A 25859-nucleotide genomic window follows, 5' to 3' on the forward strand; every position below is an offset into this window, starting at 1 on the left:
CCGCAAGTAATGGGAAAATTATAATGTACTAATATAATATGTTTCGATTTGAATATTCGTGATTCAATTCCAAGTATGGATTGCACCAAATGAATCTCAGAATTCTCGCTTATATTTAGATTAGGGGCACAATTTAATAAACTAAATAGATCAGCACAACAATTAAAAAGAAATGAAAAATAACTTGTCATAATTAGTTTATGTACATAGGATAGTTGAGTACATTATGAGCTTGATTGATGATATTAATGATGAAGTTGAATACTTAAGGTTGAAGAGAATTCGAAAGCCGTGACACGTAGGGGGTGATATATAGTGCATGATTCAGACAATTATTTACTCAAAACAAATATGTAAATGAGTGTGTGTGGATATATCAAGTGGATTAAAATCATATCGATCGGCACCACACATGACCAAAAAGTACAAAACAGTGTGGCTTCAAAAAGACTTTTAAAATTGGTGTAAAATGGTTATATGTGATTGGCTAAATAAAAAGTGTATAATCATAACAGAATCAAATTGACCAAAGACCGACGACCAAATTATGCCGGGTGCTTTTCATCATATTGATTTGTCATTTTCAGGTGAAAGTTTGCTTTTGAATTAAAGTTTGATTACAGCGAACATAAATAGGACAAATGTAGATGAAAAATGCACTCCATTGTGTCTCTAATATATTCATTTCTCATGTTTTCCGAATGGAAAATCTAATTAATGATGAGATATATAAATAAACGAACTTTAAAAAAAAATTTAATATCACCGAACACTGATATGCATGTAAATGTGCTATAGCATAAAATGGCGCCAAAGGTTAGCAAGCACAACATGCATGAGCTAATGTTGAGGTGTTGGACAGTTGGAGAGCTCTTGGTGTTCGGTTTCCTTAGATAAAATAATATCAAGATACAATCTAAGATTGAATTGTGAGATTATTATAATCATACGGGGTTAGCTATGACTAATTATTCCATGATTATCCATCTACGATTGAATTGTGAGATTGAATCTCATAAACCAAACACACTACAAATTTAATCTGAGATACAATCTTGCAAACCGAACACACTTAATGTGACTCCTTAGTATAACGAGTCTCTTGCTCCAATCCAATCGATTCCACTTTCCTCGATCGGTTGGAGCCCTTTTTCCGACCTCGATTCAACATGTTCCCATTTCGGTTATGCTCATTTTTTCATTTCCTCGTTTCTATCATCATCCTTTGACCTTTCAGACATTGTTCGGATCTTTGGACATGACTTTGCATTTGAAATGATTTATTCTCAAATCTGGTTCTTGGAACATGTTTATACTTATGTTATGTTATTTTGTGTTTCTAAATACACTAAATACGCTTTAAAAGTTTCTTCAATCTCCGTGTCTCTACTAAAATTAAGGAACGCAAACGAAAAAAATACTTCCTCCGTCCACCAATAAACTTACTCTTTTCTCATTTTCATTCGTCCACCGATAAACTTTCATTTTTTTTTACTATTTTTGGTAATAAACTATCATATTCCACAAATTTTATCTCACTCGCATTTTATTAAAAAACTAATATATAAAAGTAGTGTTCATCTTCCACTAATTTTTTCAATTAACTTTTCACTACATTTCTTAAAATTCATAATGAGTCAAAACTCTCCTTTATTGATGGACGGAAGGAGTAGTAAAAATATGACCCAGAATTCAATGCGAAGTAGCAATGCAGATGGAGTGGTAGTGGTAAAGGTCGACACTGGATTGTTCCATTAGAGCACTTGTCACCAATCCCTTGGAAAGTAGAGAAAATTAAAGTTGCAATTAATGAAAAAGAGAGATTTTCCCACACAATCATATCTATGTCATGCTTTAATTTGCCTTTTTAATTATTTTAGCTTGTTGGCTCCTATGGGCTATATCATCTTGTCATTGCTCTCTCCACCACCAATAATTTTCACCTCTCTCTATATATAGGGATTTTAAGAGAACTTAGACTTCTACAACTATCTCTCTTTCTCTCCACTCATCATATAGAAATCTACTTGACTCTTATATAATTTACGGTATTAATATGATGCGTGCATACACATGAAACATTCCAATACCTGTAGTAATTATATCGTCAACAGGTCCCAATTTAATATTCTAACTAAGTCGTATAAGATGGAAATGGTTTCTTTTACTTTGTTCCTGTATTTGTAGTTATGTGCATTAATAAAGTTCAAAATTATGTTTGAGGTATTTATATTCAATTTTGCGCAGATCAGCTTCTGCATATTTTAATAAGTGCATAAACTTAAGTGGTCAAGTGAGCTACATATGCTGCCGATATTTGTAGTATATAATTGATCGAATTTTTCTTAAATCTGCAAAAATCTTAGTATATTTTTTGTGCGGACTCACAAGAATCAATTATATATTGAATCATTGAATGTATTGAAATATAGAAAAATCGTTGCTCCAAATATAAGTCTCCCCAATCCATTCCTTCATCATCATCGTGATTAAGCGCACATTATACCCTTATTTTAATATTTTTGTTTACCTCCATTTGTAAAAAGTTGTATTACAAGGAGGAGGGACGAAGATACTGTGCGGCCAAGTGTGAAAAATGGAGAAGTAAAAAATACAAAGATACGCCGAAGAAGATTAGAAAATCGCTCTGTAACCGTCGTGAAAGAAATGAGAAGAGAAAAAGTGAAATTTCTTTGTGAAAGTGCTTAGGAAAAGGAATAACAACCTCAGCTAACTAATAAAATGCTAACTAATTACATTTTTATTTTTCAATTTTAACACCGGGCGGCCCATATTCATACTTATAAATAATCCATATATAAAAAAGTCCTCGCGCAATGGCTGACGGGAGGCCCATATACATACTTAGATTCTACTCCATATGACAAAACTCCGCCGTAGTTGGTAACTAATTTAGTCTCAATGACCATGAGATTCAGTATCACTCTGCCGCTTTTTTGACATTGCCATATTTTCGACATTATGACAACCACATTATATATCTCTAATTTGTATCGCTCATCTTCTAATTATTTATCTCATTAGTCATGTCACCCTCTCGCATCTTTCTAATGTCCATGTCAAGGTCATCATTGGCGGAACTACATAGAGCTAATAAGGTGCTTAAGTCCCTACTCAATTTTATTTGTTTATTTTTTTATTAATATTAAATCGTAGAATTTTTGGTATCTTATGTTAATCGTTGTGCAAAAGTTCCCATCATCAAAATGAAACATAGGGTAATTATTTTTTCAAAATTTCAAATTGAATTTTAGCGCCTAACAAAATAAATTCATGCGTCCACCCCTGACAGTTGTTTCCAGCAACGCCGATATAAATAAAATATCCACGATTATCTATTAACAGAGCTAAACATTAAATTCTACTCGGTCATTATTTGCCAGATTTGAAAAATGGGACGCATGAAACCTTCGACGTCGTTTTGATGATGGATTTAATTAATATATTAAGTTTGTAATGGTTTAGGTGTCTACCCGTCCCAGCATTGTCGTCATTGAATTCTAGTGTATTAGGTGGGAATAATGAGAAGGCATATATGTGAACAACATTACGAATGAGTCCTCTGTAAATTATACAAATACTGCCAACTTATTAATTAATAACAATACATATAGTCCATGGTACAGTTCATATGTAAACGTACGTTTAAATATATAGAGCTTCAATGGTGTAAAGCGTATCTTTTTGACTAATTAATAATGGATTTAGACACAGTGAAAAAGGTTGTTGTCGATGTCAGAAGACAGAGGTGGTGCGACAGACGTCACGGGTAAATGATGGCGAATGGACATAAAGTGAAGTCAAATGCTAAAGGTTGGGGCAAGGTTCCATAGCGTGAGATTAACGACAACTCTAATGGCCGAATTTAATAGAGTTTTCCGATCTCTATTGGTCGATAGTGAAATTGGTCACCCCTCTAACGCCACCTAAATTTGTCATCAAATTGACTTCAAAAAAACGTCTCTCATAGATGTGAAAGCTTACACAAGCACACACACAACGAGTGGTTGATTCTATACAAATTAAACAAGTTCAATCAGCTAACGTATAGAGCTTCTCACACAATGAGCAACTCAAATACTAGGAGAATGCGATTTGTCGAATAACACCACAAACAAGTTCATTCTCATGTAAAGTAAATTAGCAAGTAATTAGGGGGTAATTTGTGGGTAGGGGCAGGCGCATGCATGCGACATTACATAATAATCGATCTAATCAATCAGCTTTAGGTGTTAGCTTTAGCTTTAGCTTTAGACTGACAGAGAGCTCATCCATTCATGCATTATTCTCTTATCTTGGTTTAAATGACTTCCTTTTTCGACTTTACACAGTCTACGAAACAACACCTACTTAAATTATAAAGCACTCGTACAAAACCAATAATCTCACTCCCTTCATGCTCTCTCACAAGTGATAAAGTAGCATTCTAAATTGTCAAAACTGAATTAAAGCAACGGAAAAGCAAAAGGCATTACCATTAAACTCAATAAACTTTTGATCAAAAAGTTGAACAAGCAAACCTAACCCAACTTATTCTGAATCTCTATAAGATGGTGAAATTACAACATTTTGTATACTCAAGAAACATCCAATCTTGCTACTAGTAAATGTTTGCAACCTAAAACACCCATCTATTTTTTTTTTTCAAGAAAAACAAAACCCAAAAACTCAATTTGAAAATATAACGAAAGAGAAAAGACACACACGCCGCATGCAAATGAAATCGAAGAACACATCCAAAATTCACGGGGAGGATGGATCGAACCCCGCGTCGAAGGAAGGCCCCGCCAGGTCATCGCTGTCGCCATCGCCGCTCCAGAAGCTCAAGCTTGTCCCGGGGGAGGAGGAGGTCGTTGCGGTGGGTGGCGCGGCGTTGATGAAGGTTTGAGGCCAAGGAGCGCGCGCAGCCGGATTAGTCAGGCTGTCTGATGGGAAGCTGTACTGATTGTTCTGAAGAGGGAATTGGTGCTGCGGCGCCGGGGGTCGGAGAGTGACAGCATTGTATTGGCCGCGCGCGGCGGCGCCCTGGTTGAATCCGGGTTGCATGGAGGCGAGGGTGGAGAGGAAGGTGGGGCCTCGGTAGTAGTTGGGCCCGGCCGGAGGAGGGAAAGCGGCGCTCAAGGCAGCCAGGGTTTGAGGTGGGATCGCGGCGAGGACGGGCTGAATCTCGGCGGGGGAGGAGGAGGAGGAGGAGGGGCGGGGGCGCTTGGTCTTGCGGCAGCCGCCGCCGACGGGGACGTTTCGTAGGGTTCCGCCGTGGGTCCAGTAGCGGCGGCAGGACTTGCAGAAGTAGCGGGGCTGGGAGAGGCTGTAGTTGTTGTAGTAGCAGAATTTGGTGTTGGAGGAGTCGCAGCGCGGGCACTTCTGGGGCGGGGGAGGCAGCATCTCCGGCGGCTTGAGGCGGGGGGGCTGATCCGGGCGCTGCTGCTCCATATTTGACTGTGGGTGAAAGTGAATAATGTGAGAGGGGAATTATATAGAGAGGGGATTGAGTGCATGAGGAGATTATTCAACGGAAGAGATATGAATTCAATCCCGATTTGTTTGTTGGGATTAGGAGAATCGTGCATGAGCTTTAATTCTTCCTCTACCTGACAAGGGTTTGCCTTATCCTCTACTATACAAAGGGCAAACCAAATTTATGAATATTTCTCTTTCCAAACACAAAAAGGTAAAAATGTAAAAATCTCTTTTTTCACTCTTCAGCTTAACACTTACGAAAAAGGAGAGAATATAAAAGAGGGGCGCCTTTGTACGGACGTCTCCCTCTTTCTTGATAATTAATGAAATTGCATAATTTTGAGGATTTGTTAACAATTGAAAGAGCGATGATAATTGGATGGATTCATGAAATTGACTAACCTCAGATCAGAATGTCAGTTGAGGAAGAAGAGAGAGGGGGGGACCACCCACCCTGCAGAGAGATTGCGGGCGGCCGGCGGCTCCGCTGCCTTGTTGTGGCGGAGTGGTGGCTGTTGCAGCTTTATTGTCTTGCTCTTACGATAAAGATAATTAATCAACTATTCTCTCTCTCATACTTTACTTTAAGCTTTTTGTGTGGAAATTCAATTGTACTGACATCACTTGGGTTCGTCGGAATTCTCCTAAATTTTCCGATAATTTCTTCTCAACTAAATTAACTGACTAATTTAATAAATTAATTTATTTATTTTGTGGACGGCCCTTGGACTAAATTGTGTATCGAATATATCCTGTTATCAAATGTTATGTGTTGAATATGAAAATGAATATTGCAGATTCTCATTATATCAAAATTATCATAACTTGATCTCTAAATTTTCCTTATTAACTACTCCGGTGAGGTATGAACGTGTATACTAATTTTCCGGTGACTGCTTTTTGTACATATTTTACTACATACTTTTACCATCGTCTATAAATTTATTTTTGCATGAATTTTGAGAAATACTACTCTGTATAGAATAAAAATGTTATTTTTATATTAATTTAATAATGAAATTTAAATGTAATGAATCAATGGAATTTAGTTACTACTTAATGTTCATAATAATTTGAATCAAAGTTTCTATTATTTGAATGAGCTAAAATTCTAAAATGCAATACTCCCTTCCTTCCCAATATATGTTCCGCTTTGACTCGACACGAATATTAAGAAATATAATAGAAAGTAGGACGAAAAGGTCAGTGGAACGTGAGTTTTACTTTTTATAATAAAATGTAAGTGAAATTGAGTTAGAGGAATATGAGCTCCACTACCAAAAGTGGTAAAAATGAAATGGAAAAATTAATATGAGACCAACCAAAATGGAAAATTGAGACACATAATAGGGGACGAAGGAAGTAACTTTTGTTTAGGACAAGAGAAATAGTATTAAAATTCTCCGTCCCTCTCAAGTTAGTTGAGTCATATTTCGTTTTTAGATATTTCAAAGTAACTGGGTCATTTTTTCCCCCGCAAATTTGTATTTAACTGATACTTTACTCTTTCTTTCACTCTCGTATTTTATTTCTTTTACTTTAATTTTTAACGCATTAATTTCTTAAAATCCTATGCTCAAAAAATGTACTGTATCAACTATTTTACGATAAAAGTAGTAGGATTTTTTTCAACAATAAAATTACATGTACACTATGGAACATGAGCCCCATGTTATTCAATAATTTAAATTTATTGTGGGTATTATAGTACATGCATATTATAATTAAGGAAGTAGTCCACAAATTAAATATATATTCTGATTTTATGCGTGTTTTAAAAAATGTAAAAAAAATGAGTGAAAAAAATAAATATAATATAGAATTTACTTTTTTAAGTAATATTTTTAGTGGAGTGTGAAATCCACTTACTTAAAATAAAATAAAACTCTAAACCAGGGGCGTGCTGAAATGGCAAATTGAAAAATTATTTTGCAAATAGGAGTAATATAGCGGTGCAGCTGTTTACCGCGTTAGTCGTAGATTGGATGAGTTGGAGAGATTTATTCGGTCTTATATTTCCACTTTTTTCCGTTATTTATTACAATTTCTTATTTTTACGCACACTCTAATTGACTCATTTCTACTTTTTCCTTAGAGCCACATACTTTTTCGCATAACATTAATAACCTTATTTCTATTATTAAAAAATTATATTGTCTTCGTCCGTTAATAAAAGGCACAATTTGACTCGGTTTTAAGAAATTTTTTGAAATGGATAAAAAAAATTAGTGGAATATGGTCTCATTTTCATATATTAATGTTATAGTAAAATGTTAGTGTAATATGAATTAGTGGAGCATTGGGGCTACTTAATAAAAATAATAAAGTAAAAGTATCTTTTCTCGGTAGACATCCCAAAATGAAAAAAGCGCGTTTTTTTATGGTTCATGTCAAATCAATTTGCAATTTTGGTTATGTTAAAAATCAATAATTATATTATTGTTTTATTTCAAAAAAAAAAAATTTAACTTGCATAATTGATTGAATTGGTATTAATATAGAATATCAGTAATTTAATTTGAAAACTATGCCTTTTATTCTAAAACTAATCTATTATCAATATAAAGTTTCATCGTGGAGTTTTATAATGAAAGATGACTAGATTTATTATTAAAAGAATATTTTCCTAATATCAGTTGTGATTAAGTGGAAAAATAAAATATTATAGCAGTACTCATCTCTCTTGCAGCTCCCTATTGACCATGTTGTAGCTGATTCAGGTGTCACTAATACATAAATATGGCTTACAACTATAGTAGTAGGAGTACTAGTTTAGACCATATTCTGGTATTCTAATATCTAAAATAGAATAAGCAAATAGATAATAATACTACAAAACCTATGTCATTCTAGATTTTTGAACAAAGAATACTCAGATCACTTTTTCAAATTTTGGAATATAAAAATAAATGGATAAAAATATTCTTTTAAATTTAAATTTAGTGAAAAATAATTGGTGTACAATCATTATTTGCATGATATTTACGTTAAAATGAATTTGAATTTGATGTAAATAATTGTAGATGCTACTAGGGTCATCATCAAAATTTTCACCAATGTCCGTAAAATTGCAACTTTTCTCCAATAAAAATGTAATTGTACTTTCAAGTTATTTATTTTCACTGGTCCATGAACTTTGGTTTGTAAAATTGTGTACTCGTGTAATTTTGTTTTGGTCTAACGTCTTTGATGAAATCCGACTAATTTTGTTCGACCAGGTTTGCGAAGTAAAGTCGAAAGTCTTCCTGCAGGTGGCATAATTTAAACCTGTGACCTCTAGATCACCACAGCTCCGCGCTGCCAACTACTCTATGACCCATTGGTGAGTGCGTATAATTTCATTCATCTTATATGGATTAATATAGATTCTAATTTGACTTTATTATTTTGGACCGGACTATTGCAATCCCTAGAATTTACACTGTGTTTTCTTGGGTCCCCAAAATTAATAAAGTTTTGCTTTCTCCTATTTTATGAAAATTGCATTTATGCTCAGTTTCTTACAAATTTAAGACCATAAGGTATTTTTCACTTTTGGTGATTAATCTAGATATATAAATAAAATAGTATAGGGCTATAGGCTAATGCCGCATTTCTCTTATAACTTCAAATTCGAATGTACTGGAGTTTTTTGGATTAAAATAAATATTTAAATGCCATGTAATTAATTTTACTGCAGCTGAAGTTACAAACAACATAGTTACATCCTAGAATTTTGAACTTTAATTAATGTATTTATATTTTAATTAATTAATATATAAAAGAATGCAAACTCGGGAGTTCGAGTGGTGCAATATTGTTAGATGATGACAATTAAAGTATAGCTAACATATATCAACAATTATAACATTGATATCACACTCCATTGATGCATTTTTCAGTAATACTAACAATCAACCACAAATATACTCCGTACATTATAATTACTTACTATAAGGGGGAGTTGCTCCAAACCTTCTATCAAGGAATGACTTTCGAGAACAAGCATTTGATGAACTCATCAAGCGGAGGCCAGTTCTCAAGGATGAGAGTCAACATTGAATGAGAGCTTTGATTCAAAGGCTGGTGGAGGCCACTCATGAATACGATGATCCACAATGGAAAAGAAGCCAAACTACTGAGGCAGCAGCCTTGGAATGGAAATTGGAGGCAAAGATGTATGGGATGGAAATGTTACTTGCAAAGGTGGTCGATAGGGTCGAGAGGACGTAGGCTGCTCAAGGCAGTGTGCACTTTGTGCGAAAAAGATGGATTGGGATGGAGCAACTCTCTAGCCAGATGTGTAAGCCATATTTCAATGCTTTAATGAAATGTATACATTGCCATGCAATATGTAATCTGGGTTATCATTCTATCGCATCCCTATATATATTTACTTTATTTTCCAATTGCTGCATTCACAATTACATTACGAAACTATAAACATGTCATCAAAAATAGAAATCTTCCAAAACTCCACATTATATGCACACTTTATTTTCCAACCATAACATCTTGTTTTTCGTCTGCTTTTCAATTTGAGTTTTGCTTAAGTTAGCTAATTGGACTAGTTATAAGCCCACGAAGCCCACAATATGGAGTGGCCCAATTACAAAGAGAAGTAAATTCTCTGTTACCATAATTCATTTTGCTCACATCCCGTCTTAAGAAAAATACTGGGTCATTAATCATTAAAGAATAAATCAGCTATATTTGAAGAGGTTTAAATAAAAATTACTCCATCCATCAGCTAATAAGAGTTCCGATTTACTACTATTTTCTTGCTAATAGGAGTTCCGATTTACTACTATTTTTTTGCTAATAGGAGTTCCGATTTACTTATTTTAGGAATTCCGATTTACTATTTTAGTCCGTCCGCTATTAGGAATCTCAAGAGAATTAAATTATATTTCTTTTTAAAATATCCTAAAATAATTAAAATTTTTTTTTAACTTTACTCTTACTTATATTTCTTTTGAATTACACTTTTATCTCTACTAATATTTATTCAATCTTTATTTTCTAAAGATGATTGAATTATTATTCAAAACAGTTTCATTTTATTTAAAAAGTACATTATTCTTATTCATATTATACTTCGCTTTTTCATGTTTTTATTTATTCTTCCTTAATACTTTATTTCTAGAAATTATTGAACTGGCGCTTCCTTTCATATTTTAGTTCTCCCTAATATTTTATTTTTCTAAAGATAAATTGAATTGTATTCAAGATACATTTTCTAAAATTGAATTCTATTCAAGATAATTAAATCATTTTCTTTCCTCAAAAAACATTTATTCACATTTCACTCATATTTTCTAAAGTTCAACCTTTTTAACATCTCATACTTGATTACCTCAAGTTTAATCTTTAGAACATCAATTTCATAAATTCAACTCTCAAATGAGGCCCTCGTCTCGATCACAACAAAAACCAAGCAATTTTTGTGATTTTTAAGGGTATTCAAACTATTAACCCAAAAAGTATACTGTATTAATTGAAACGCTTAGACCGCATCTATAGAAGAAACATACATGGATCGTTTACATAAAATTATTCGATGCTTATAGTCGCTCTAACCAGAAAATCAAAGCTTGCCACGGTCGTGTTCGTCCGCGCGACGCCGCCTCGCGTCCACCACATCCTCATCCATGACCTTCTCACCCCGGTGCTCCCGGGCGGGCTTCTTCACGTGATCCTCTATATAATCATCCAAGTCATCCTCATCCGACTTCCCCACCACCGTCTCCTTGATCTTCTGCGTGGTCTCCTTGGCCGCCCCCCACGCGCCCTTGGCCGCATCCGCCACTTTCTCCTTGGCCCCCTGCGCGTACTCCTTCGTCTTGTCCGCAGCGCCCTTCACCTTGTCCGTCGCCTCGTGCGCCTGCCGCTTGGTCTTGTCGGCGACGCTTCCTGCAGCGTCGGCAGTCTTCTCCCTCATCTCGTAGGCCTTATCCGCCATGGATCCTAGATTTTCCTTGGTTTTGTCGTTCATCTGCTGCGCCCTCTCTTTTACAGAGTCGGCGGTCTCGTTGGCGCTCTCCTTGGCTCTGTCCTTCATCTCTTGGGTCTTTTCCTTGGCCTTGTCCATGGTCTCCCTCACCTCGTCCCGCGGCTCCTCGTCGTTGTAGGGGGTGTACTCTTTGCGGCCGGCCTCGCCCGCCATGTTTCGACCCTTGAGACGCGGTTTCGTGTGAGTGAAGGATTTGATAAATGGAGAGTGAGAGTGTAGTAGTACCTGTTGGTGTCTGGAAGCGGCGGCGAAGCAGACGCGGGAGACGGTGGGGCGGAGGGGGAGGGATTGGGAGAGCTCCGACGACTTGGAGAGGCTGAGAAAAACGTTCTTCAGTGCTGCCATGTTTGATTTGATTTTACTTCAAATTTGATTTGGGGTTGGAGAATGGTGGAGAGGGGGATAGTTATATTATAAGGTTTGAGTTCAATGGCGGAGGAAGGTGGCGGAGCAACAGTTGGACACCTGTATTGTGAGCTGCCACGTGCATATTAACATGCTATCTTGGAAACACTTATCCTCATCCTCTATTTATTTAACCTCTCTTTTACCGTATTTTTCAGTGCATGTAATTGAGGTTTGGAATTCAATTAAAGGTTAATCAGATACTTAGCAACGCAGTAAGCGTGAGTTTATTAGTTAATTAAATACTAATCAAAATAAAAATAATTTCTATTCTTAAATAATTAAGTATATTTAATATTTTTACTTATTCCAAAATTCTCTAATACCTATATTTAAAAAAATTCTATATCTATATAATTTTATTAAAATTATCTAGATATTCTGTTACTTATATCTAGAGAATAGTGGTACAGTATAATAGAAAATAATGGATATAAACCTAGATAATATCTAGATATTAATTGCTATATAATAACCAGATTACATGTGAAAAGTGTAAGGATGAGATTTGATATTTATAAGTTCAACATACAATAAATAATATTAGCACATAATGAAATCTATGCATGTAAATACAAGTATTTATATCCGTTGTGTTCTATTAATCTATATGTGATGGTTGAAAATAGGATATTCTTTTCCCCTCTATTATCTGTCGTTTCTTCTTCTCTCTCAATTAGAAGAAGATAAAAAGGACAAATTTGAAAGGCGTTCGGACGTCTGAAGAGAATATTTACACAAACAAACTATTAGCAGTGAAGAGAATATTTACACAAACAAACTATTAGCAGAGTGGCAGAGGTGGAAGCAGATCTCAGTGGACTGCACTGCGTATGACCATTGAAAACGGGTGGAGTGGGTGTGACTCTCTCCAAAAGTCACAGCAGCTCCGCCACAATCTCTTCAGTTTTCTAACTCAATCAAAACGTAATTTTAGATTACTCGTTTAAAACACTTAATTTCATTTCTTTTCTAAAACAGAGGAAATGAAGAATTTTATAGATGACTCAGTTATAATAAAATCCTAGCACGAATTTTAAGAAATGAAAAGCAAAGTAATTTAAAAAGTTAATGGAATATGAATCTCATTTTTATGTATTTGTTTTATAATAAAATGTGAGTGGAATAAGTTAGTGAAATGTGAGACAAAGAATGTAAGTGGATAATTAATAAAGGACGGAAAATGATAAAAGTGAACAATTAATGGAGAAAGAAGGCAGTAGTTTGTTATTGTAGTCATTGTTGGATTTCTTCTTTGAATAATTAACTCTGTGATACAAAGATACACTAACCGGGCGTAATATAACCCAAATGAAGAACGAAGATAAAAGTACAAGAATTGAAATAACAAAGAACAATAATCGAAACTATAAACCGTAAAGATATTAGCCGAGTCAAGGAGTCCTCTTTCCGCAAGACGAGATACGCCCCGGTAGTGCTCTCGGATTGGCGTGTCGTCCCCAAAGATAAAACGGTTTCGTCTTGTTCGTTGCAGCACCGCAAACATAACAAGCTTCGGCGAACTGGATGATGGCGAGGGCAGAGCTTTGATGGAAGACTATGCAAAGAGAGGGAGAGCTATGCAAAATGATATGCAATCTTGCACCGCAAACATAACAAGCTCCGATGAACTGGATGATGGCGAGGGCAAAGCTTCGATGGAAGACTATGCAAAATTATATGCAATCTTGTTGTGTCTCATGTTGTGTGTAGAGAATGCAATGGATGTATACCTATTTATAGGCCAAGTCCACTCATGAGGTATTGATGGAGTCAACGACCATCACACATAATGGCTTGACTGTAACCGCCGGGGTTACTAGCCGTTACGGGAGCTAGAGGAGACTGATGCATCTGGACACGCTACACGACGGGGTTCATTGTGAACCTTTTATTCACACGATGCGTCGAGGTCCATCGGGGACCTTTTGTCACCCGCTATGCGTCGGGGTCCTTCGTGAACCTTTTAGCACCCGTCCACTATAATTATTACACGTAATAATTCATCTTATTAAATCAATATTTAATAAGGTTCTCTTCACCAATGTGGGATAATTAACTCTTTTAATTAATCTATTGGTTTTACCTAATAGCTTCTTTATAGTTCACCACTGTGACAAACTTTAATTTATAATTTCTCACTCACCGGGAATCGATTTATAGAAAATGAATATACTACGGACATCTATTTCAAAAGTAGATCGTCGCTATTGCATTTAATTTTTCAAAATTAAATGTCTCATCATATTTATATTGGTCAAAGTCCATTGCCCAAACACGATTCCAACCATCATTTTATTTGTATTATCATATCATATATGCTTTTGACAAAATGTTCGTTACTATTTGCACATTCTAGCTTTTGGCAAAATCTACTCGTATCAACAGTACGCACTAATATTATCAATTTCATTTTATGTAATAAATTAATAAAGCATATTCCCTCTAGTCCCATTAAATATTTTATATTTGATTAGTGCGAGTTTTAAAAAATTATCTGACTTTGTGAAGGTAACTGGGAGGGGAAAGTTAGTAAAACATGGACCTCACTTTTATATAAAAATTTTATAATAATTGTGATTAGAATAAATTAATGGAATGTTGCATCCTTTTACTAAAAGTGGAAAAAGTGAATTGGGATATTTATTAAAGACCGTCCAAATACGGAAATATGAGACCTTTAACGATAACAGGAGAGATTAAAACTAAAATATTTTGGTGTTACTTTCAGGCTCTCTTTATGTGTTAATTTTTAGCTATGACTCTAATTCATTCGATTTTGGACTATAAGTTTAGATTATATACAAGCACTTTGTAAATAACAAGAGGTATATAAATTTAGTTTAATGCAAAATTAAAGGTTGTTTATTTATTGAGTAGTAGTATAAACAGATTATATAAATTTAGTTTAATGCAAAATTAAAGGTTGTTTATTTATTGAGTAGTAGTATAAACAGATTATATAAATTTAGTTTAATGCAAAATTAAAGGTTGTTTATTTATTGAGTAGTAGTATAAACAGATTATATAAATTTAGTTTAATGCAAAATTAAAGGTTGTTTATTTATTGAGTAGTAGTATAAACAGATTATATAAATTTAGTTTAATGCAAAATTAAAGGTTGTTTATTTATTGAGTAGTAGTATAAACAGATTATATAAATTTAGTTTAATGCAAAATTAAAGGTTGTTCAAGATGGAAAAAGAAAAAAAGATGAGATGAGATAAAATAGCGGATAACAGAATCTCTCTTGAAAGCTGCAATCATGGAGGTGATCTCCGGCGTTGCTTCCCGCCATTTCCCGGCTTCAACCTCACTCCAAATTTCGCAATTTCCACTCCGCAGCTCCCTATTCCCCAGGAGCTACGGTTCGCCGCAATCGCTCTCATTCTCCGCCGGCAACTCCTTCGCGGTGGGTTTTGCTGCTTCCTCGACTCTACTCATTGTTTGTTGACTGTTAATTTATTTATATTTGATGATTTAGAGAGAGGTGTGGGGTGTTATAAACTCTAGGAGCAGCGCCGTTCAGAGAAGGGAAATGCGAGGCGTTGTGAGAGCGGAGATGTTTGGGCAGCTCACCAGCGGCCTAGAATCCGCTTGGAACAAGCTCAAGGGAGAAGGTTTCTCGCTTATTTCTATTTTTCCTGATTTGTTCATGCTGTTTTTACATATTCAGCTGGAGTATTCATCAGCTAATCATGTATAGATGCATAAGTATACAAACCACGTTTCTTGTATTAAGCCTTAGGTCTCATGTAGCAAGTGTATAACAACAACTAGAGTTGATCTAATCACCTAGGCAACTGCAATAACTAGTGCATAAGGTCTCAAGCAGAAATAAGCTCCACTTTTTTTAATGTTATGAAGTGATGATTTTGTGCTTTGTCAATTCTAGGAAGCTAGATGCAGGGATTTGCCATGTTTAACTAATCTTGTTTCTGACGTTTCTGATATACAGAAGTCTTGACCAAGGAAAACATTGTGGAACCTATGAGAGACATTAGAAGAGCTCTTCTGGAAGCAGATGTAAACTTATTTTTTGTTTGATAATTACATTGTGATTTCCAATCTGTGTCCCACATACATTTTATTCATTGTTGGCAGGTCAGCCTTCCTGTTGTTAGAAGATTTGTGCAGGCGGTTAGCGATCGAGCTGTTGGCACTGGATTAATCCGAGGAGTAAAACCAGATCAACAATTAGTGAAGGTATATTTGTTAATTACTGCCATAGTTGGTCTTGCATAGTATATTGAGTTAGTCATTTCTTATTTCTTCATTTTCAAGTGCACTTACATTATATTATTTGTATTGGAAAGTCATAGTTTTTATAGTCAAAATACATATTGTAGGTTTTTTATGAACTTTCATATGCATATAGGCCCTTGCTTTGGTTGAAGTTGTTTGTTGATATTTATGTGTTATTTGGAGAAAATTGTAGAGAAAATTTCATGATGTTGAACAATACCCTTAAATGATCATTATATTTCTGTAACCTATGCAGATAGTTAGTGATGAGCTAGTAAAACTAATGGGAGGAGAAGTTTCTGAGCTGGTCTTTTCAAAAACCAAGCCAACTGTCATATTGTTGGCTGGGTTGCAAGGAGTTGGAAAGACAACTATCAGTGCAAAACTAGCTTTATATCTGAAAAAGCTGGTGATCATCTTGAATTTATATTTCTTCTAGCAGACTTCTCCTCCCTCCAAATTTTTACAGTCTAAATTATGTTTGCCTTTGAACTGACCTTGCTTGAGCTATAATGATATGATCAACAGGGGAAGAGTTGCATGCTAATTGCCGGGGATGTATATAGACCTGCTGCTATCGACCAGCTGGTTATTCTGGGTGAACAGGTAGCTTTCTTTCCGAGTTTAAGATTCCAATGTTAGTGTTAAATTCTGTGTCAATAATATAGGTCATCATCTCCTTTAACATAAAATAGTACATTTTGAAATGAGAATGAGGTCAAATTAAGCTGAGGTGATAATGTGGATGCATTTGTGTATCTTGAGAAGGCCTTTCAAATCATTGCATTATATCTCATGTATTCGTTGAGCATCAGATAGCCTAATAATACACAGCTAGCTGGTATGTTGATGTTTGACAATATATAACTTACTAAAACTGTCAAATGAGATATCAATGATAGTTTACACATGATAAGATGGCATTTATATGCTCAATGCATTTAGATGAATGACATAAATAATTAAGTGAATTAACATTGAAGATTGGATGTCAGTGTTTTTATCCTGTCCGAGTTCATGTTAACTTGAAATATTCAATTATCTCATTAGTTGCGACTCTATCTCTGATTAACCACATCCATCCCACCTGAAAACTTTAAAATAAATGCTGGTCCCATATAGTTCACCAGCTAAACAACAATTCTTGCCCTTAAATATTTGGTTGAATGTGTACATATATGATTGCTTGATATGGGACTAAAAGCTTATCTGAAGTGAAGTTAGGCATGCATGATTCATGAAGATATTTGTTAGTATCTTATTTTGACCAGTTTTTCCCCACAAAGAATAGTATGAACTGTTTGTAGAGTTTTTCCCTCAAAGCCTCTATTGCAAGCCTACCACTTGAATCTGAGTGAGTCTTCTGGTTTGTAATGAGTGTCCTGCGTGAATGTGTAAGTATGCTAAAATATGTCATAACATCACTGGAAACGTATACTCTGTAACATGTTGGCTAGCTATATTCAATATTGTATCTTTAAGTAAATTAATTTGTTGTCTCTTATCCTTATAGTCGTTCTCCTGACTTGATTCAATACTGACATGTAAGCTTTGAAAAGGTCGGGGTTCCAGTTTATGCAGCTGGAACAGATGTTAAACCTGCCGAAATAGCAAGGCAAGGATTGGCAGAGGCCAGGAAGAAGAATGTAGATGTAGTTATAATGGATACTGCTGGAAGACTTCAGGTAAGACTCCCGCTCTTTAGCCATGATATTTTGAACTTATGACCAAGTATTCTTCTTTCAACCAATAAGAAAACTTTTTTTCTTGTCAGATAGATAAAGCTATGATGGATGAACTGAAAGATGTTAAAAAAGTACTAGATCCCACCGAGGTTTTGCTTGTTGTGGATGCAATGACAGGACAAGAAGCTGCTGGTATATATAGTCTTTAACAGGAGTACTACCTTTTATGTACTTATCTATCTGAATTTTCCTCTTGAACTCCCATCATAGAATGTGCTTTCTCCGTATCATGCTGATAATTTTTAAGAATCATGGTTTGACAGTTACTTAAGCGATCAAATGCAGCGTTTCCTGCTATAAGAAAGAAAATTTATTTTACTTATAGTTTCCTTTTCTGTTATTTAGCATTGGTCACAACATTCAATGTTGAAATTGGAATTACTGGTGCAATTTTGTCAAAGCTAGATGGGGATTCTAGAGGCGGAGCAGCCTTGAGTGTAAAAGAGGTCAGAGATCTCTACCTCTTGTAGCTTCCTTCCCATATTGCATTTTCATTCTCATTCTAAGATTTGACATATGTAAGCCGAGGTTAACTGAACTTTCTAAGAGATGTAACATTTTGCTTTGTCGTGATATAGAGTGTTTTTGGTGGGAAATTCTTGTTTTAATAATAGACATGCCTTGGATTAAAACCCCTTGAATTGAAGTTTTAAAGAAGTAGAGGATTTTGAGTATTTTTGTTTATGATTACATATATGAGCAAGTTGTTCTTGTATGTGTAGATTTTCAGCCATTGCTGAATCCAAGCAAATTTACCAACCTCATTTCTGCTACTTGTTGTCTAGAGATGTTGTTCTTGATTTTCAATTTTGTGTACTTTGTATACATTGGTGCAAGAGTACTTGGAGATTTTTTTTGGTATGAAAGTTTAATTACCAATGGGCATGGACCTGATATAGGTATCGGGGAAGCCAATTAAGCTCGTGGGAAGGGGGGAGCGTATGGACGACCTTGAACCTTTCTATCCAGATCGCATGGCCGGACGTATCTTAGGAATGGGTGATGTTTTATCTTTTGTGGAGAAAGCCCAAGAAGTTGTGAGTACCATATTCTCCATCATCTGAACTGTATATATGTACGTCTTATTTATACCGTAAAATCATTACTCGGCTTCTGATGAATTGGGTAGATACGACAAGAAGAGGCGGAAGACTTGCAGAAGAAGATAATGAGTGCAAAATTTGATTTCAATGACCTCCTGAAGCAAACTCGTACAGTTGCACGGATGGGCTCAATGTCTCGTGTAATTGGAATGATTCCGGGCATGGGAAAGGTACTAGGAAGCAAGTGAGACAAGTCCAGTAAATATTTATCCATGTTCATCAAATGCAAAGATATGTTTAGAGATAATATAAGTTTCTATAAGGCATTTTAGGATCATAAACAATCTCCAAATTAATGGTATTCAAATAGGTTACTCCCGCACAAATTCGAGATGCAGAAAAGAATTTGCAATTAATGGAGTCCATGATAGAAGCAATGACCCCAGGTAATTTACCTCTCTTCCTTTTACCAAGACTTAATATTGTTTACATTCTTTCTTCCAACATCCTCCTTTTACACAATCACAAGGAAGTGTAGAGCATCTTGGCTGATTTATGTGTCTTCTAAGAATATTAAGTGGCCAGATTATTGAAACTTAAGCATCTTTCTAAATTCTCTTATGCTCCCATTAATCAAGCTAGATTTCATTGTTAAAATAAATGGTGTTGATTGAATTGTTGAGTTCCTGGTGCATGCTGCCTCTGATGGTGGAGGGCTGTATCTGATTTTAGTCATCTCAATGCAGAGGAGAGGGAAAAACCAGAACTATTGGCGGAATCGCCTGAAAGGAGGAAACGAGTCGCTCAAGAATCTGGAAAAACAGAGCAGCAGGTGTATATGGAGGGATAAGTTGGTAGCTCGAAATGATATTACTCTCTCCCATACATATCTTTTTTGTGACTGTCTGCATTCTTTTTTAGGTGAGTGAACTTGTTGCTCAAATTTTCCAAATGCGTGTACGAATGAAGAACTTGATGAATATTATGGAAGGTGGGTCGCTTCCTTCAATGAGCAACCTTGAGCAGGCCATGAGGGCAGAACAGAAGGTGATCATGTTTGTTTGCTTTATTTGTGTCTTTGTGACCATTTTTGCCATATCAATTTTGATTTCCGAAGTTTCTCTAATTTCTTGTGATGTGTGGCCCTTTTTCTCGTAACTTTCAGCCTCCCCCTGGCACAGCAAGAAGAAAGAAAAGAGCAGACTCGAGGAAGCAATTTTCAGACTTGGCTGCAAGCGCTATTGCTCGTGGCTTTGGGGATAAGAATTAATATGCAACTCTTTGTTTCAAATTCAACAGTTCATCACAAAGTCTGCTATTCAAGACTTTCCTGCTATTATTAACAAGAAAATGGCTGTCAAATGTCAACTGTTGTTGCTGGAGGAAACATAATTCAACAACATAAGCAGACTATCTCTAGTAGGAGGGAATGCTCGTGTCTAACAATATGGTGCTGTCTCCCAGCTACGTGAACAGCATTTCTATCACCGGAAAGAACATACCATGCTTTGTTTAGACTCTTCCTCTTGTAGCATATCTCGTTTTCTCTTTTCACTCTCAATTAGTATATTGTAGTAGTAATTTGTGACTGATGCATGCATATTTCTCTCCAATTTGTAAGTGTGTTGTATAAAATGAGTAAATTTTTTTGTCTTGCCTTAACTAGATAAAATGAAACTGTTGACATACTCAAATCTCATGAGGATAGAAAGAGATATAGTACTATTAATTCTATACCTTACAGGTGATTTAATACTATTAATTTGTTAATTTGCACTTCCTGTTAAAATGTCTATTATGAGTTTAGGACAACAAACGTTTGAACTGATTTGTTAATTTGGAGTCCAAAACTTGGAACTAAATAATTGTTAATGTGTAAAGTATGGACATTTAAATATCATTAATATTTAAAATATGGAGATTTAAATATTTAGGAAGGTAGGATGACGAGTAGTTTTTCCAGTTAAAAGATACCTTAAAGAATTCCATGAATGTCTTCAGTGGTTTCAGACAAATTCATCAAACTCGCCCATCCCCTGTCCACGCCGACCTCTCTTTCTCTATCTAAGAATTGGATGAGCTGCTAAAGCATTATGGCGTCTTTCTATTCTCCCCTGCCCCATTCTTACAACTACAAGCTTAACTTTTCCGGCAAACCCCTCATCTTCTCCGCATATCCAAAACGCCTCTTCTTCTCCTGCTCTAGAACCAAGCTCATTGCATCTTCATCTTCTCCAAATGATGCCTCCACCGCTCCTGGAGACAGCGCCGCGAGGTTAATTCTTCTTTTAATTTTATATACTATCAATTGGGTTGAGAATTGTTTCTGCGGAATTTCATTTCTGAATTGCTTTGAGAATATTAATAGTTTATGCATTAGTGGATAATTCTTGTAATTGGCTGATGTTGTATGGCTAAGATTAATTTTTTTTAGCTGCAGCAGTTTCTGCATTATAGAAGGGCCAGAGACTGTTCAGGATTTTGTTCAGATGCAGCTGCAGGAGATCCAAGACAGCATTAAAAGCCGACGCAATAAAATTTTTCTTCTTATGGAAGAAGTAAGTAAGCTCCCCCTAATCAATCTATTTCTTTTCAATAGTACTAGTAATATTTATCTGTTTCTTTCACTCAAGTTGAGGAGGCTGAGAGTTCAACAACGCATTAAAAGCATGAAATGGGAGCCTGATGATGAACATGAGATGCCGGATATGCCATCATCAATTCCATTTCTTCCTCATCTGGTAACTCTCCTCATGAACTTCAGCTCATCTTCATTCTTTAATTACTTGTTTCTTGTGGGACTTCCTTTCGCGGAGGCACAAGACATTTATAACATACTCATATTTTTCCCGGTTCAATTGTTATTTTGTTCTACGTTCTTTTTCATGATGTTACCATATTTTCTGAATATCCTATAGTACTTTTCTTGAGGTGACTTGAATCCCCAACCTATTGGTCGAAAGGAAAACATCTTACCAATTCAGTTGTGTTGCGTCGTATTTTTGAATATCTTGTGCAGTAGTACCTAACACGGTTATCCATTCTCTTGAAATAGACCCCAAAGACACTGAAGCAGCTGTATTTGACAAGCTTTTCGTTCATATCTGGAATTATTGTGTTTGGGGGTCTCATTGCACCAACTGTAAGTTTCTATTAGCAGCATTCCGTAAATGTTTCTGCCTGTTTTGTTACTTATGATCGATGCAAGAAATTATGGGGATTCTGTGTATAGTTCAAAGGGATGAACTGAAAATATCAAATCTTTTTACATTGTAGCTTGAGCTAAAATTGGGTATAGGAGGAACTTCGTACGAAGACTTTATAAGCAAAATGCATTTGCCTATGCAACTAAGGTACACGAATGCTTAAGTTTTAAACCAAAACTGTTCTTGTTATCACAATATTGTCACTCTTGAGCTAAACCTGATTTTGCATGGAATAATTTAGCAATTGCTCTGATTGTTCCAGTCAGGTAGATCCTATTGTAGCCTCGTTCTCAGGTGGGGCGGTGGGGGTTATTTCAGCGTTGATGCTGCTAGAGATTAACAATGTCGAGCAGCAAGAGAAGAAAAGATGCAAATATTGTCATGGAACTGGTAATTATTTACATTAAATTATCAATCCCAAAACTAGGAACGCTTAAATCACGACTTTCTTGTTAGTGCCATACTTAATGCTACGCATTCCAACATAGCAAAGTCGTCAACTTTGTGCACTAATACTTGGTATCTTAAGAGTTTCTCTTGTTGCATTTGAAACTAGTAAAGAAATGTTGAAACAGTTTATCTTTATGATAGTTAGGCCTTCGATCTTTTCTCTCCGGTTGGCCTAATTTGAAGATAACTACTTATATTACAGATCTAACGAATATTTTCTAGTTTGAGAAATCTGTAGACTCAAACTACACCATTACTTCGTAATCTTTTGCATACTTGAAGTTTTGTGGTCCAAGCCTTTTCTTGACTGATTTCATAGATAATGTTTCATCCTTTCTTATATTTTTGGATAGGTTACTTGTCATGTGCCCGCTGTTCAGCAAGCGGTTTGTGTGTGTCCATTGAACCCATTGTGACAAGCGCTACTGATCGTCCGTTGAATGCACCAACTACTAGAAGGTGTCAAAATTGCTCTGGTTCTGGAAAGGTATTTAATTATGTGATTCTATCATATGCATCACCTCTCCGGCTGGTTTATGATCTATACAGTTTGGAAAAAAGAACAAAGAATAAAATCAAGCAAAAGAAATCTTTTTAGATGGATATCATGCGACTCTTTCGCTTTCTTTGGAAAAGATTTACACTATTTCCTTATCCACTGCTAGTACTAATTCACTTATATTTAATGATTTAGCTTTTGATGCTATAGAAATGACCTTCTATGCCATATCTAATGTTACCACAATGCAAACAAATCTCAGGATGAAACTTGATGGTTTCAATGTGATGTAGCCTTTTTAACATTGAAACACATGTGGAAGTTAGGATAATTAAAAATTGGTTGATGTGAGTTTGCGTGGTTTGGGTTTTTATTCACTTTTGTATTGTTGTATTCCTTTGTGAAAGGAATAGAATTCTTGGATAGATTGAACTGATGTAGTGATGTGAGTTTGCTGAGTTTTTTTCTACTGATTAGTTTTTGGTTTGATTATAGGTAATGTGCCCCACCTGTCTTTGCACCGGGATGATAATGGCTAGTGAGCATGACCCTCGCATTGAACCATTCGACTAGAGGGAAAGGGCGGCTAGGCCGCTTAGATTGATTGGATCAATTCTAGTACCTCGACCCCAACTGTCTTGTTTGAAATAATATCAAGCTCAGCTGACCCCATTGATCATATTTCTACAATGTGATGTTGTATTATCGAACGTTGTATATTATGTTTGTTATGAAAAGAGTTGTAAGGAGCGTGGACGTCCTCAAACGAACGACAATTATATTTAACAAATGCTACCTCGTGTGTACCGCGCGATTTATTCCAAATTACCTATTCTATTTTATTTATTTATTTATTACAATCCTCAGCCTCAAAGGATTGAGTGTTCGCATCAATTTTAACACCTAGTATTTGACAGAATCCAGCGTTAAAATAAAACCTTTTTATATGAAAAATTATGCATTGCTATTAACAACGACAGTTTGGCCGAGTGGTCTAAGGCGCCAGATTTAGGCTCTGGTCCGAAAGGGCGTGGGTTCAAATCCCACAGCTGTCAATTTTTTTTATTTTAGAAATTTAAATAATAATGTCAGACTATTAATGCAAAGTCAATTTTAATTTCTCCTCTTCAGTTTGGATTTCTCTTATTCAATCATGTACACTTGCATTTGGTATATGATTATATACCAAAAATGATTTTTGATCGAGAGTGCATTGAGAAATTATATCTCAAAATTTATTGAAAAAATATATTAAAAATGATAAACATAATTATATAAAAATAATATAAGTTGCATTCCTAAAAACTTAGTACTTAGTATTTCTGAATGAGAATCTATATAATCTTTGTTGCAAAGTTAAAGATTTCTTCTTTTTCGGTTGTAACTTTTTTGTCCATAACTAATATTCTCAATGCATGATTCAACTTTTTCTTCACCATAACCTATTCTAGTAATAATCTTTGTACATACTACTACAAAGCTTATCCCAGTTATCATTAAAGATTTTAAATCCTTATAACCCCACCGTCGACCTCCAAGAATCACCGGAAAATGTCTTCTATCAGTCGCCGACCCCTCAGTCTCCGTGCTCACGACCTATATGTGTGAACCGAGGTTATAAGAAATACTGAGATGAGTTTTGGGGTCATGTTCGACCTATATTCACATAATATCTTTTTAATTGGGTGGAAAAAACGCTCCACATTACAATATGGATTTTTCAAAATTTGATACTTCATATATCTTCGTACAACTATTTTTTCGTATTATAATTGCTCAACGTTTTCAATTTTACGACTAAAATAGTTGATAGTTGTGAATAGTGCAATTTAATGTTTGTGGCCTGCAGGGTTATGGAGTTGTGGTCTTGAGACAGGGTAGTGGATGCCGTAAAAGTAATGACCTACCTCGTTGCCAATCAATAATCTTAGGCATTTTCTCTACAACTCATCATAAGAACTTCTAATTCAGATAATTACATACTACTATTTTACTTGCATTTTAGTAGTTTGCTTCTCAAATGTTATCCGCGAACAATGGCACACGAATATTTTTCTTTTGATATTTAGTAATAGCGCTATTGATATTTCGTTTTAACTTCAATGAGTGATTCAAATTAAGATTCCATAGCAGTTTAGTAAGGAAGAATTTATTGTGTTTTATCCTGTCATATTAATAAAACTTTATTCTATATAGGCATATCAATGAAGACAACTTATCAGATTATGGACCAGTCCTACTCATGGTAAATTAATTAGGTATACACCAATTAGGTTGAAATTTTATTATATTTACAATCCTAACTTTCAACCTACCAATTTGAGACTAGTTCAATATGCTAATCACACTAAGAATTTTACATAGTACTTAATATATAACAAAAAATAAATATACTAATCATATAACAAACATAAACTTAAACACATTTAAGTATTAGTATTATAAAAATTAAAAAATACGACATTAGATCAAAATAATGTTATATATATTCAGTAATCATATGATTTAATATATAAGAATTATAATGAATATTGGCATGTTAAAAAATAATCCTTCCTTTCTTTAAAATCAACAACTATTTTTATGGTGGTGTGTCCATTAAAATTATGCATTTTCTATTTAAGAATATTTTTTTTTCAGGTAAGACATTATTTTTCCACTAACAATATTTCAATCACTTTGTTTTTTCAATCTCTCTCTTTTTTACTTAACCAATCGTGCGTTAAAACTCATATCGTTTATAAACAGTTATTTTAAAAAAATAGGTGATTATAACTTAAAATTTGTAAAACT

At 35.0% G+C, this 25859-nt stretch overlaps 4 protein-coding genes and 1 non-coding gene across 6 annotated transcripts; 3 read left to right on the top strand and 2 right to left on the bottom strand.

Moving 5' to 3' along the window:
• Positions 1–4466: 4466 nt before the first annotated feature.
• Positions 4467–6142, bottom strand: LOC125212909 (uncharacterized). The gene is made up of 2 exons (XM_048113203.2): positions 5884–6142; positions 4467–5460 (listed from the first exon to the last, which is right to left on the bottom strand). The coding sequence occupies exon 2, from the start codon at positions 5452–5454 to the stop codon at positions 4765–4767; it is 690 nt and encodes a 229-aa protein (XP_047969160.1). The 5' UTR covers positions 5455–5460; positions 5884–6142; the 3' UTR covers positions 4467–4764.
• A 4789-nt stretch (positions 6143–10931) lies between these two features.
• LOC125211687 (uncharacterized) lies at positions 10932–11875 on the bottom strand. The gene is made up of 2 exons (XM_048111585.2): positions 11699–11875; positions 10932–11635 (listed from the first exon to the last, which is right to left on the bottom strand). The coding sequence occupies exons 1-2, from the start codon at positions 11816–11818 to the stop codon at positions 11048–11050; spliced, it is 708 nt and encodes a 235-aa protein (XP_047967542.1). The 5' UTR covers positions 11819–11875; the 3' UTR covers positions 10932–11047.
• Positions 11876–15061: 3186 nt separating this feature from the next.
• On the top strand, positions 15062–20565 carry LOC125209106 (signal recognition particle subunit SRP54, chloroplastic-like). The gene is made up of 15 exons (XM_048108715.2): positions 15062–15290; positions 15363–15498; positions 15837–15904; positions 15983–16084; positions 16380–16532; positions 16652–16729; positions 17683–17808; positions 17898–18000; positions 18214–18314; positions 18768–18905; positions 18998–19141; positions 19282–19357; positions 19658–19743; positions 19833–19958; positions 20077–20565. The coding sequence occupies exons 1-15, from the start codon at positions 15144–15146 to the stop codon at positions 20179–20181; spliced, it is 1689 nt and encodes a 562-aa protein (XP_047964672.1). The 5' UTR covers positions 15062–15143; the 3' UTR covers positions 20182–20565.
• Positions 20566–20870: 305 nt separating this feature from the next.
• Positions 20871–23891, top strand: LOC125212252 (protein ORANGE-LIKE, chloroplastic-like). 2 transcript variants are annotated; one of them, XM_048112360.2, is made up of 8 exons: positions 20871–21186; positions 21352–21469; positions 21545–21652; positions 21967–22053; positions 22188–22264; positions 22380–22507; positions 22921–23054; positions 23562–23891. In XM_048112360.2, the coding sequence occupies exons 1-8, from the start codon at positions 21005–21007 to the stop codon at positions 23637–23639; spliced, it is 912 nt and encodes a 303-aa protein (XP_047968317.1). In that variant the 5' UTR covers positions 20871–21004; the 3' UTR covers positions 23640–23891. The 2 variants fall into 2 exon arrangements, with proteins under 2 accessions (XP_047968317.1, XP_047968318.1); XM_048112361.2 differs by having other exon boundaries at positions 21355–21469.
• Positions 23892–24041: 150 nt separating this feature from the next.
• TRNAL-UAG (transfer RNA leucine (anticodon UAG)) lies at positions 24042–24121 on the top strand. Its single transcript has one exon. It is a non-coding gene; the product is annotated as a tRNA-Leu (tRNA).
• Positions 24122–25859: the final 1738 nt, after the last annotated feature.

The sequence above is a fragment of the Salvia hispanica genome, chromosome 3 (assembly GCF_029641045.1).
Source record: "Salvia hispanica isolate PSC_SH4W2 chromosome 3, Shi_PSC_v1, whole genome shotgun sequence".
NCBI lineage: Eukaryota > Viridiplantae > Streptophyta > Magnoliopsida > Lamiales > Lamiaceae > Salvia > Salvia hispanica.